The sequence below is a fragment of the Theropithecus gelada genome, chromosome 13, assembly GCF_003255815.1.
Source record: "Theropithecus gelada isolate Dixy chromosome 13, Tgel_1.0, whole genome shotgun sequence".
NCBI classification, from domain to species: domain Eukaryota; kingdom Metazoa; phylum Chordata; class Mammalia; order Primates; family Cercopithecidae; genus Theropithecus; species Theropithecus gelada.
In genome coordinates this window covers 107,361,618-107,373,945 of record NC_037681.1, presented here as the reverse complement: position 1 = coordinate 107,373,945, position 12,328 = coordinate 107,361,618, and the positions used below count along the sequence as shown (strand labels likewise).

Sequence of the window (12,328 nt, the reverse complement as noted above, 5' to 3'; positions counted from 1 at the left end):
AACAAGTGTTCTAATAAGCTGAACTGAAGGGATTGGCTTTATAGAGAGAAGGGATGAAGAAAAAAGTTTTTAATTTTAATGAAGTCCAACTTAACGATTTTTTTCTTTCATAGATCATACCATTGATGTTGTATCCAAAAACTCAGTGCCAAGCCCAAGGTCTTTAGATTTTCTTATATGTTGTCTTCTAGAAGTTTTTTAGTCTTGTGTTTTACATTTAGACCTATGATCCATTTTGAGTTAATTTTTGTGAAAGATGTAAGGTGAGTACCTAGATCCATTTTTCATTGTTGTTATTGCATGTGAGTGTCCAGTTTTCCCAACATCATTTGTTAAAAAGACCATCTTTTCTCTACTGAATTGCTTTTGCTCCTTTGTCAAGGATCAAATGACTATACTTGTATGGGTCGATTTCTGGGATCTGTGTTCTGTTCCACTGATCTATTTGTTTATTTTTTCACCAATTCCACATGGTCGTGATTATTTTAGCTTTACATTAGGTCTTGAAGTCTGTTAGTTTTAGTCTTTCAATGTTGCTCTTCTTTGGTATTACATTAGTTGTTCTGGTCTTTTACCTTTCCATATAAACTTTAGAATCAATTTGTTGATATCCATAAAAAACTTGCTGGGATTGTGATTGGGGTTGCATTGAATCTATAGCTCAAGTTGGGAAGAACTGACATCTTGACAATATTGAGTTCTCCTATATGTGAACATGAAATATTTCTCACTTTATTTAGATCTTTGATTTCTATCATTTTTATAGTTTTCTTTATATAGACTTTTTATATAACCTGTTAGATACATTTCTAAGTTATTCATTTTTAGGTGGTACTAACATAAGTAGTATTTGTGTTTTAATTTCAAGTTCCAGTTATTATGTAGGAAAGCAATGGACTTTCATGTATTCACCTTGTATCCTGTAACCTTGCTATAATCATTTATTAATTCCAGGAGGATCTTTTGGTGAGTTCCTTGGAATTTTCTACTTAGACAGTTACACCATCTATGAGGAAAGATGCTTTTATCTCTTTCTTCCCAGTCCGTATATGTTTTCTGTTTCTTGTCTTATTGCATTATCTGACACTTCCATTATGATATAGGAGTGATAGAAGAAAGTATCTTTGCCCTTTTTCTGATCTTAGGAGGAAATCATCTATTTTCTCACCAGTAAGTCTAATGTTAGCTGTAGGGTTTTTTTTTTTAATATATTCTTTATCAAGTTGAGGAGTGTCCCTTCTATTTTTACTTTGCTAAGGTTTTTTAAAGTCACAAATGGGTGTTGGATTTTTTTCATTACTGATTCAGTTTCTTAAATAGACTGTGGGCCCTTTGCACATTTTTAACTGGGTTATGTACTCTTTTATTGTTGAGTTGTAAGAGTTTTTTTTATGTATTTAGATATAAGTACCTTATCAGATGAATGATGTGCAAATATTTTCTACCATTTTATGGACTGTCTTTTTACTTTCTTGATGGTGCCCTTTGAAGCAAAAAAGTTTTTAATTTTGAAGAAGTCTAATTTGTCTTCTTTTTGAGGTTGGATCTTGCTCTGTTGCCCTGGCTGAAGGGCAGTGACATGATCATAGCTTACTGCAGCCTTGAACTCCTGGGCTCAAGCCATCCTCCTGCCTCAGCCTCCCAAATAGCTAGCTAGGACTAGAGGTGTGTGACACCATGCCTGGCTACTTTTTGAGTTTTTTAGTGGAGACAGTGTGTATTAGTCTGTTTTCACACTGCTATAAAGAACTTCTCTGAGACTAGGTAATTTAGAAATGAGATTTAATTGACTCACAGTTCTGCATGGAGAGGGAGGCCTCAGGGAACTTACAATCATGGTGGAAGGTGAAGGGGAGGCAGGCATATTCTTCACAAGGTGGCAGGACAGAGAGAGAGAGCAGAGGAAACTACATCTTTTAAAACAATTAGATCTTGTGAGAACTCACTCACCATCATGAGAACCACATGGGGGAAACCGCCCCCATGATCCAATTACCTCCCACCAGGTCCGTCCTCTGACATGTGGGGATTAAAATTGGATTACAATTTGAGATGAGATTTAAGTGGGGACACAGCCACACAGCCAAACCATATCATGGGGTCTCACTATGTTGCCCTGGCTGATCTCAAATTCCTGGCCTCAAGCAATTCTCTCACCTTGGCCTCCCAATAGATTGTTTTGTTTTGTTTTGTTTTGTTTTGTTTTCCCGAGACAGAGTCTTACTCTGTCACCCAGGCTGGAGTGCAGTGGCCCAATCTCAGCTCACTGCAACCTCCTCCCGCCGGGTTCATGCCATTCTCCTGCCTCAGCCTCCCAAGTAACTGGGACTACAGGCACCCGCCACCATGCCCGGCTAATTTTTTGTATTTTTAGTGGAGACGGGTTTTCACAGTGTTAGCCAGGATGGTCTTGATCTCCTGACCTTGTGATTCACCTGCCTCAGCCTCCCAAAGTGCTGGGATTACAGGTGTGAGCCACTGTGCCTGGTCTTTTAGTTTGTTTTTGTGTGTGTGTGTGCTTTTGGTGGTATATCTAAGAAAGCATTGCCTGATCCAAGGTCAGAAAAATTTAATTATATGTTTTCTTGTAAATGTTTTGTAATTTTAACTCTTACATTTAGGTCTCTGATCCATTTGAAGTTAATTTTTGTATATGGTGTGAAGTTGTTCAACTTTATTCTTTTACATGTGGATATCTAGTTATCTCAAAACATATTGATACCTTTTAAAGCCCTCGTCTGCTAATTTTAATATTGAAGTCATCTGTGGATCTGTTTCTATTGACCATTTTTTCTCCTAACCATGGATTATATTTTCCTATTCCCTCACATATATAGTATTTTATTGTATACAGAAACTTGTGTGTGATTCATTATGGAAACCCCAGATATTTTATACATTTTTCTTATTTTTTTATGTTTATAGCTTTAGGGGGTACAAGTGCAGGTTTGTTACGTGGATATATTGCATAGTGATGAAGTCTGGGCTTTTAGTGTAACCATCGCCCAAGTAGCATAAATTGTACCCATTAGGTAGTTTCTCATCCCTCATCCCCTCCTACTTACCCACCTTTTCAAGTCTCCAAAGTCTATTAAGCCACTCTCTATGTCCATGTGTACACATTATTTAGCTCCTATTTATAAGTGAGAACATGCAGTATTTGACTTTCTGTTTCTGAGTTATTCTACTTATGATAATGGACTCCAGTTCCATCGATATTGCTGCAAAAGACACGATTTTTTTTAATGGTTGAGTAGTATTCCATTGTGCATATATATATATACCCCAATTTCTTTATTCAGTCATCCATTGATAGACACTTGAGTTGTAGATTTATTTTTGCCTTCTTGTGAAGAATGTTGAGTGTTGTTCTAGCAGGCAGTTAAATTCAGGCAGATCACCTTGACCCTGTGGCAGCTAGATAAGTTTTGTTTGGACAGGTGTATTTCAATTTTGCTCTTAGTCATTTTTTTTTTTTAACTGTAATTTTTACTGCTAAGATGTGGTCCTCCAGGTGTTTCACTGGAAATTCCTAATGCTTACCAAACCCCTCTAACTTTGCATGACTTGAATTCCAAACTTTGTTTCCCCAACAGTGGTCAGAAGCTGAATCTCTGCTCAACTCTGAGCTTTTCAACTTTCCAGCTGTTTATATCTACATTTATATCTATATGTATTTATATCTATATTATTATACAGACTTCTTTGTTTGGAGTCTTACCTGCTTCTGTGCATTTCAGGGACCTGCCAGGTTTTTGAAGGGAATTTATATGTAGATTTTTGGGGCTGCCCCTTTATGGCTTCCCTATTTCTGAGATTTTTCTCTGTCCAATTCCAGTATCTCTGGCAGTCTCAAACTCCACTCTCCATTTCTTTGGACAAATAAGACTGTGGATTTGTGCTCAAGTTCTGTCTGCCCCATGATGTGCAGTGTCCTCAGCCACACTGACCTGTACTAACCCAGTGTGCTTCCCGTACTCCAAAGCTTGAATCCCTTGCAATCTCTGTCTGCTTTTTATATTGCTCTCCAGTGCCTTCAAACAGTTGTTTTGAAATACTTTGTTTGGTGTTTATTATCATTATTAGTAGGAGCCTTAGTTCAATATAAGCTACCCTACTTTTGCCAGAAGCCAGGAGGAGTAGACTAAGGAATCTGGACTTGATTCTGCAGGCTGGGATATTTTAAATGGGGTGATAGTCTGATGAGTTTATACTTTCGGGAGAATAGTACAGGGGTGGCCTGGTATTAGAATGGGTTGCTGAGGGGAAGTCATGAAACAAGGGAAGTAGGAGTAGTTTAAGAGAGAGGGGGAAGAGGCCTTAGTTAGGGGAGAAAGGCAGTAGAAATTAAAAAGGATGGTCACATGGGAGAGATAAAAAGGAAGATCGGGATTCTTAGATTACTACTACACCATCCCAGAGAGTCTGGCCCAGTTACACTTCATTCCAGGGTGTGTTTGTGTGGAGGCCTAGAGCATTTTCTCCCCTGATGTTAGTTCTGAAAAATGACCTGACCGAATCCTGGGTCACTCTTGGTCTGCAGGTCTCCCTGGCTCACTTGTGGGCCATTTGACCTTCAGCCTGAGTCAGCTGTGGAACAGCCCATTTGCTTCCAGTTTCAAGATCTGGAGCAGAACTGGACATAAGCTGAGGAAGGATAAGGAGAAGGCTACAAATGCAGGCTGCGTCACCTGGATGTGCCTCCGTATCTGCCACCAGGGCCTGTTCTTCCTGGTATTGGGCAGCGTTTTTCCTAGACCTTTTCTACCAGCTGTGTTGTTTTCTGTTTCAACAGGTCAAATGGATGATGTACTGGATTATATTTGCACTTTTCACCACAGCAGAGACATTCACAGACATCTTCCTTTGTTGGTAAGTACTCCAGGAGTTGGGACGTTTCTAAGGACGATTTTGCTTAGTGTCAGTCAGGGGGAAGTGGGAAAGGGCTGAACCCAGCCTCAAACCTCACCTCAGGCCAGAGACACAAGTGCAGGGATGTTAACTGGAGCATTTTCAATAGATTAGTCTACAAAGTTGTTCTTCAAGTAAATATTTATTGAATGACCTTATAAAGAGCAGTTATTGTTCTAAGCCCTGGGAATATAGTCATGGACAGGACAGATACACGTCCTCAATTAATGGAGTTGGTAAAGATGCATTCGTATGTTAAAAAAGAAAAGGAGCGAAAGAAACAATACACAAAAATGTACAGGAAAAACTGAGTTTCCTTCTCACTCAATTCATTGTCAACGTAATCACTACTCACAGTTGTGCATCCTCTTAAAAAACTAATATATGGCCTGGGCATTGTGGCTCATGCCTGTAATCCCAGCACTTTGGGAGGCCAAGGCAGGTGGATCACCTGAGGTCAGGATTTTGAGACCAGCCGGGCTAACATGGTGAAACCCCATCTCTACTAAAAAAAAATACAAAAAAATAATTAGCCAGGCGTGGTGGCGCATGCCTGTAGTCTCAGCTACTTGGGAGGCTGAGGTGGGGGAATCACTTGAACCCAGAAGGTAGAGGTTGCAGTGAGCCAGGATTACATCATTGCACTCCAGCCTGGGTGACAAAGCAAGACTCTGTCTCAGAAAAAAAAAAAAAAAAACTAATATGTGTGTGTGTGTGTGTATATACACACATTTGACACACACTTCTTTTTTTAAAAAAGCAATATTATAGTATACGTAAGAGTTCTCACTTTGCTTATTAAATTTATTTTGGAAATACTTTTATATGAGCATAAATACATCTACCTGTTATTTTAATGGCCACATAATATTTCATGGCATAGATGGAGCATAATTTATTTAAGTCATCCTCTTTTGATGGGCATTTAAGTTGATACCCATTTTTTTCTCTTATAATTAATGCAGCTATTTCCAGCAATGAAGCAATTAAAAACAAGCTAGATCTTTGTATTGCTGTATTGTGCCTTCTTAGGCAAAAGAAGCTGTAAATAATATATCGATTTCTGTTTGTATTTAAAGAGTTGTGTGTGTATACATGTGAATGTGAATGTGTATTAAAAGTAGTGTGGAAAATATAGTTAACGAGGGTTATTTCTACGACTTGGGATCGTGGGGTTGGGTTTGCATTTGCTGTGTTGTACGAATGTTTTAACCGTGGTCAAGTGTCCTCAGAGAAAGTAATAAAGATATTTCCACTTTGGAGAAAACAGGTTCTTACCCAAAAAGGATCAGTATGAAATTATCCTCTGGGATGTCCTAGGCCAAGGAACAGACCTGAATAGCACTCTCTGAATCCTGTTTTGAGTCAATGGCCTTAATTATCTTAGTATGTACTTTTCCCCATAACATAGCTTTCACCTCCACTGAGAGAAATAGATGTCCCAGCCATTGTGGCCTCAAACTGTAGTGAAGGAGTCTGGATTTCCTAATTCAATATGCTTGTGCCTTCATGCCCTGCACCACACACAGATAATGCAGCAGACTCTGGATGGAGCTGAGTCTCCTTAAGTGGAGACACAGCTCTCTGCTGAGCCATCCCTTGTCTCCCTGAGGCCTTAAGGTTGGCACTGGAAGTCAGGCCATTTTGTACAGAGCTACATCAGGAAGACTTCTGTCTGATTCACAAAGATGAGAGTAGAGGCCAGCCCAGTCAAGACTGTGTAGTCAATTAAATAGCAGGTTCTGCCATCCAGCCTTTCCTCCTTAACAAGGTCTCTGTCTGGTGCTAGGGTCCTCTTCTGTCCTCCCATGTTAGTCTCACAAGCTCATTCCTGGGGATATCAGCATTTCAGCCTCACTGCTTTTTGCTGGGTGGAAATCCTATCTGATGATGGCTGTGTTCCTCCTGGATAGCTGGAATATGCCCTTACCTGTGGCCCTGGAATTTCAGAGTTTCGTATCTAGTAAGTGCTCAAAAACTATTTCTGGAATTGATTTCATTTTGATTTTGGGAGTCATATTAGTTTTCTATTGCTGCCTTAACAAATTACCACAAATTTAACAGCTTAAAACAGTACAAATGTTTGATTCCACAACTTCTATAACTCAGAAGTACAGGTGGAATCATCCTCTGCTTATAATCTCACAAGACCAGAATCAAGGTGTGGGCCAGCCTGGTCTCTTATCTGAAGTCTCTGGAGAAGATTCCCCTTCCAGGCCCATTCAGATTGTTGGCAGAATTCAGTTCCTTATGATTGTAGGACTGAGGTCCCCGTTTTCTTGACACATGCCACCACCTTCATCTTCAAGCCAGTGATGGCATGTTGAGTCCTGCCCATGCTTTGAATCTCTGTCTGCTTGTGCCACCAGTTAGGGAGGATCTTTGCTTTTGTTTTAAGGGCTTGTATGATTAGATTAGACCTACCCCAATAGTCCCATACAATCTCCCTATTTTAAAGTCATCTGATCAGTAACCTTCATTACATCTGCAAAGTCCCATTTGCCATGTAAAGTAACGTATTCATGGGAGTTACACCAAGGAAGAAGAACTTGGCCAAAATTCTGCCGACCATAGGAGGACGTTTGATACCTGGTATATTTGGAGCAGGTATGGGTAGCATCCCCCTCTCTTCCTGACCCATGTGGAGGCCTCTTCTGTTCCCTCATTTGGTCTCTTAGCTGGGGGTGTCCAGGCAGTTTGTGGGTGGGAAGAAGTGAGGGTCCTTTGCTCTTCTCCTGGTGGCCTGAGCTCTGCTTCTGCAGGAAAGAGGCTCCTTGGGAACTTTTCTGCCTGCTTTATCCCACAGCCTGATCATGCCCTCACCCTGCTTTCTCTTTTTCTCCCAACCTCCAGGTATCATAGATCCTAGTCTTCTTCTGGGAGGGTCCTCTGTCTCCTTCCTTCCTCTCACGCTGAGAACAGGCACAGGATGGGCCCACCAGGGAATGTAGGAATTTTGCTTCACTTCCAAGGACATAGGCACCATCTCCGCAGCTCTGAGCATTCTTTACTATTAAAAAAGGTTAAGGGGAGAGCTTCTGTCCTAAAATATGTCTTCTGTCTTCCTAGAAGCACCTTTAACTTCTGTTCTTTTCCAGAATTGGAGCCCCTTGTATGGACCCTCTCTTCCTCACTCTTCACTCACCCCCATTCCCTTCTTCCCACTTCTCCCCTAGCGCAGGTCCCTTTTCATGGTTAACTTTGTAAAACTTTCCATCTTGATGAAAACAGCAATTATTTATGGTCCCAGAATAGATAAGATGGTGGTTTGTTTCACAGGTTGTAGAGGTGATTTCATTTAGTTTTTTTTTTTTTATTATAAAATAATACAGTCTGGGCATGGTGGCTCACACCTGTAATCTCAGCACTTTGGGAGGCCAAGGCAAGTAAATCACTTGAGGCCAGAAGTTCGAGACCAGCCTGGCAAACATGGTGAAACCCCGTTTCTACTAAAAAATACAAAAATTAGCCAGGCGTGGTGGTTCAGCACCTGTTGTCCCAGCTATTCAGGAGGCTAAGGCAGGAGAATCGCTTGAACCCGGGAGGCAGAGGTTGCAGTGAGCCAAGATTGCACTACTGCACTCCAGCCTGGCGACAGACCGAAACTCTATCTCAAAAAAATAAAAATAAAATAAAATAATACATACATAAGGAAAAATGAAATAGAAACAACACACTGAAGAGTAAGTGTCTCTCCTCCCCCTCTCCTCCCCCAGACCCACAGTCTCCCTCCCTAGAAGTACCATTGGTTTGTTTGTTTTTTGTTTTTGTTGTTGTTGTTGTTGGAGACGGAGTGCAGTGGCGCAATCTTGGCTCACTGCAACCTCTGCCTCCCAGGTTCAAGCGATTCTCCTGCCTCAGCCTCCCGAGTAGCTGGGACTACAGGCATGTGCCACCATGCCTCGCTAATTTTTTGTATTTTCACCATGTTAGCCAGGATGGTCTCTATCTCCTGACCTCGTAATCTGCCCACCTCAGCCTCCCAAAGTGCTGGGATTATAGGCGTGAGCCACCATGCCTGGCCAGTAACACCGTTAAAAGTTACTTGTGTTTTCTTTTCTTCCAGAAATGCTCTCTACACATTTATTGCATGTGTTTTGGACAGTTTCATCCCATGTCTAACCCTCTTAGAATACATCTGCCCCTCTAGAGTGTCTGGGTGTTATATGGGGAGAGTCGGGAGATGACAGCTGCCCTGTGCTCCCCAGTGCTATGTATATGCCTTGGAAAAGATGGAGGAAATGTGGTGGGTGCATCTGGCCTTTTCAAATACATCCCAGAGGTCAGGGTTCTTCAAGGAGTTCTCATTACAAAATGAGTAGGGCCTTTGTCTGCCTCTCAAGGTAGGCTGGAAGAAGACTTGGTGGTGATTGTGTTGATAGAGCCAAGGGACCCCAAGGCCTCTAGGAAGCACAAGGTCTGAGTGGATCAGCCTAGATTATCTTGTGATGCCTGTCAAGGACCTGGTTTTGTATGTGGTGATTCCAGAGGCAGCAGGACTCTTGCCCTCCAACCCATGCCCCCACACTTCAGTGACAGAGATTTTCAGGCTTTATGTGGGGAGGGCCTGGCTTTAAATCCGGAGTCAGCATACTTTTTTTTGTAAAGGGCCGGATAGTAAATGTTTTGAGCTTTCAGGCCATATGATCTTTATTGCAACTGCTCAACTCTGCTATGAGCATGAAATGAACCATAGACAATTAATAAATCATTGTGCATAACAGTGTTCCAATAAAACTTTATTTATAAAAACAGATGGCAGGCTGGATTTGGCCCATGGGCCATGGGTTATTGGGACCCCTGGATCCATTCTAGCAAGCAACAGAGACCCCTCTGACAAACTCAAGGAAAAGAAAATAAAACAATGACACTGTTGGTAGATGCTGAAGTAACTCACAGAATAAAAGGAAAAGCTGAAAAACTAAGACTCTGGAAAGGGAGGAGCCAGAGAGCCTCAGGAACCCTAGCACTGAAGCGCTGCCAGTTACTCCCCTCAGCACTGTTCACAAAGAGGTTCCCTTGTAGCTCGGCTGTAGTAGCTAAAGATCATAACCATAGTAAATATCCATTCATGGGGGCCTGAGCCAGTGCTCATACACTCATATACAGCCATTAAGATGAGTGAGATAGGCCGGGCACAGTGGCTCATGCTTGTAATCCCAGGCGGGCGGATCACCTGAGGTCAGGAGTTCAAGATCAGCCTGACCAACATGGTGAAAGCCCGTCTCTACTAAAAATACAAAAATTAGCTGGGCATTGTGATGCACACTTGTAATCCCAGCTACTTGGGAGGCCAAGACAGGAGAACTGGTTGAACCCAGAAGGTGGAGGTTGCAGTGAGCTGAGACCGTGCCGTTGCACTTGAACTAGGCATCAGAGTGAAACTCTGTCTCAAAAAAAAAAAAAAAAAAAGATGAGTGAGGTAGTTCTCCCTGTATGGGTATGAAATAGTCCCCAAGGCATACTGTTGATTATGTGTATGTGCTGGAAGAAGCAAGATGTAGTAATGGGTGTATAGAATGCTTCTGTCTGTTGAGGGCAACTCAGGGAGTCATATATACCTGCATGATGTATGCCTGGCCCTAGTCTATCTCTGGAAGGATATGCAAGTAACTGATAATGTTTTTGCTTTTAGAAAAGGGACTAGGGGTCAGGTAGGGGAAGGAGACTCTTTGTTGTATATGCTTTTGGACTTTTAGAATTTTTTTTAAACTATATGCATGCATGACCTATTTTTTAAAAAGACATATTATATGTAATAAATAAAAGAGCTGCAGTGCGACAGATTATGTGTGTGTCTTGTGTTGGTGTCTGAGCTTGTTGGATTCATTTCCTTTCCCTTTGGTGCTGGTGAATACTTGTTTTCAAAACAAAAGTTCCTCCATTATTAATCACCAGAGTGTTCAAATGTGGGAGAATCACACCTCTGTTCTTCAGTCTCTCTCTTTTCTGGCTGTGAAACATTAAACAATCTTGCCACGAAAGTGCCCACTAATTGCTGAGGGAATATTCAGGAAGCACCCACCAGAGGCAGAAGGCAGGGGGCCAGGAGACCTTGGTGAAGAAAGGAGGCGTGGGTGGGGCTGCTAACTGGGGGATGGGGTGTCTGTGTGAGAGTTAAGGGTCCTCGAATTACTTGCTCTTTTTGATTTTCTGATCGCTTATCTGGGGAGGATGCCTGGAAATGACTTTCTGATCTTTAAGACTAGGACAGGTGACTGTCTCATCTCATAGCATCAGGTTTTAAGGATACCTGGGATTTGTTTTAAGCAAGTGTAGGTAAGACACAGACATGGAAATAATTATCGCGAAGGGAGAAGTTTCTTTACTCACAGATTGCTAGAAACAGGAGACACAGCACACCATGCAGAGCCACATTGGGGGCCACTCAGGGTCCGTCAGGAGAAGAGGAAGGAACCGGGGTGAGGGCCTTTATCAGTTCCATGCTGAAGGAAGAAAAGGGCAAAGCAGGGTGGGCAGGCTTGGGCTTGGCTGGTTTGAATAATCTCAGTGGGCTCTAGGGTATATGGGCTGTCTCTGGTTGTCTAGCCCTGGCCCTGGGGTGATTGGGGCAGGTGGATGGTGACCTGGAATGTGAGAGTCCATTAGAGGCCGTGGCTGGAGCCTGGGCCCATGGATTGGTTGGTTTGCATATGAAAGGTATGTTGCAGGTGAGTTCTTTACTATCTCTAGCAATTGGCTCACCTTGGGAGGGGCGGTTCCTCCAGAGTCAGCAAGGCCCCAAAGTACATCAGGATTCAGAAAATAAAAAATAAACCATAAACACATGGTTACTACACCTCTGGACTGCCAAATATGGTTGCTCAGGTTGTTCACAGCGCACGATATCTGACCAAGCAGGTGAACGGGGCTGAAATCCAGACCAAGCTCTGTGGTTCATGTGGCCACAGAACTACTTCCAGTCGAAGAGGCCAGTTTTCTTCTAATACATTCAAAGGCACCATGTGGGCTAGCACTATGGCACTTGTCTCAGGTTTCTGTTCTATATTATTTGTGATTATTTTATAAATCATTTCATTTAGGTTTTTTTTTTTTTAATTATAAAATAATACAGTCTGGGCATGTTTCCCTGACTGGACCCTTAGTTCCAAGGATGCCAGAATCTTGTCTGTGTTTCCCACTGGACCGGAAGATCCAAGAGGGCAGGAATCAGGTCTTTGCTCACAGTTGCCTCTCTGTACCTCCTTGTACCTGGTGCTCAGTACAAGCTTGCACGTACAGGGCCTGGGTGCCTGTGGGGGGACAAATCAATGAACAAGCTTGAGGGTATGCAGGACTGCAAACTCCAAAATTATGTGTTATGTGCACTGTGGACTCTTCTATTTCATGACACTGAGAAGATCAAAATCTGTTTGCCTGCCATTGACTTGAGTAGGGTGAGTAGCATTCTCCTTCC

The 12,328-nt window shown here is 42.2% G+C and overlaps 1 protein-coding gene across 6 annotated transcripts in view; it reads left to right on the top strand.

The window, feature by feature from the left end:
• Positions 1-12,328, top strand: part of REEP1 (receptor accessory protein 1) — a 123,632-nt gene that overhangs the window by 70,392 nt on the left and 40,912 nt on the right. For all 6 annotated transcript variants that reach the window (XM_025353702.1, XM_025353703.1, XM_025353705.1 and 3 more), the window contains one exon: positions 4,796-4,872. In XM_025353702.1, the coding sequence (XP_025209487.1) occupies positions 4,796-4,872 (77 nt within the window). The remainder of the gene's footprint in view (positions 1-4,795; positions 4,873-12,328) is intronic.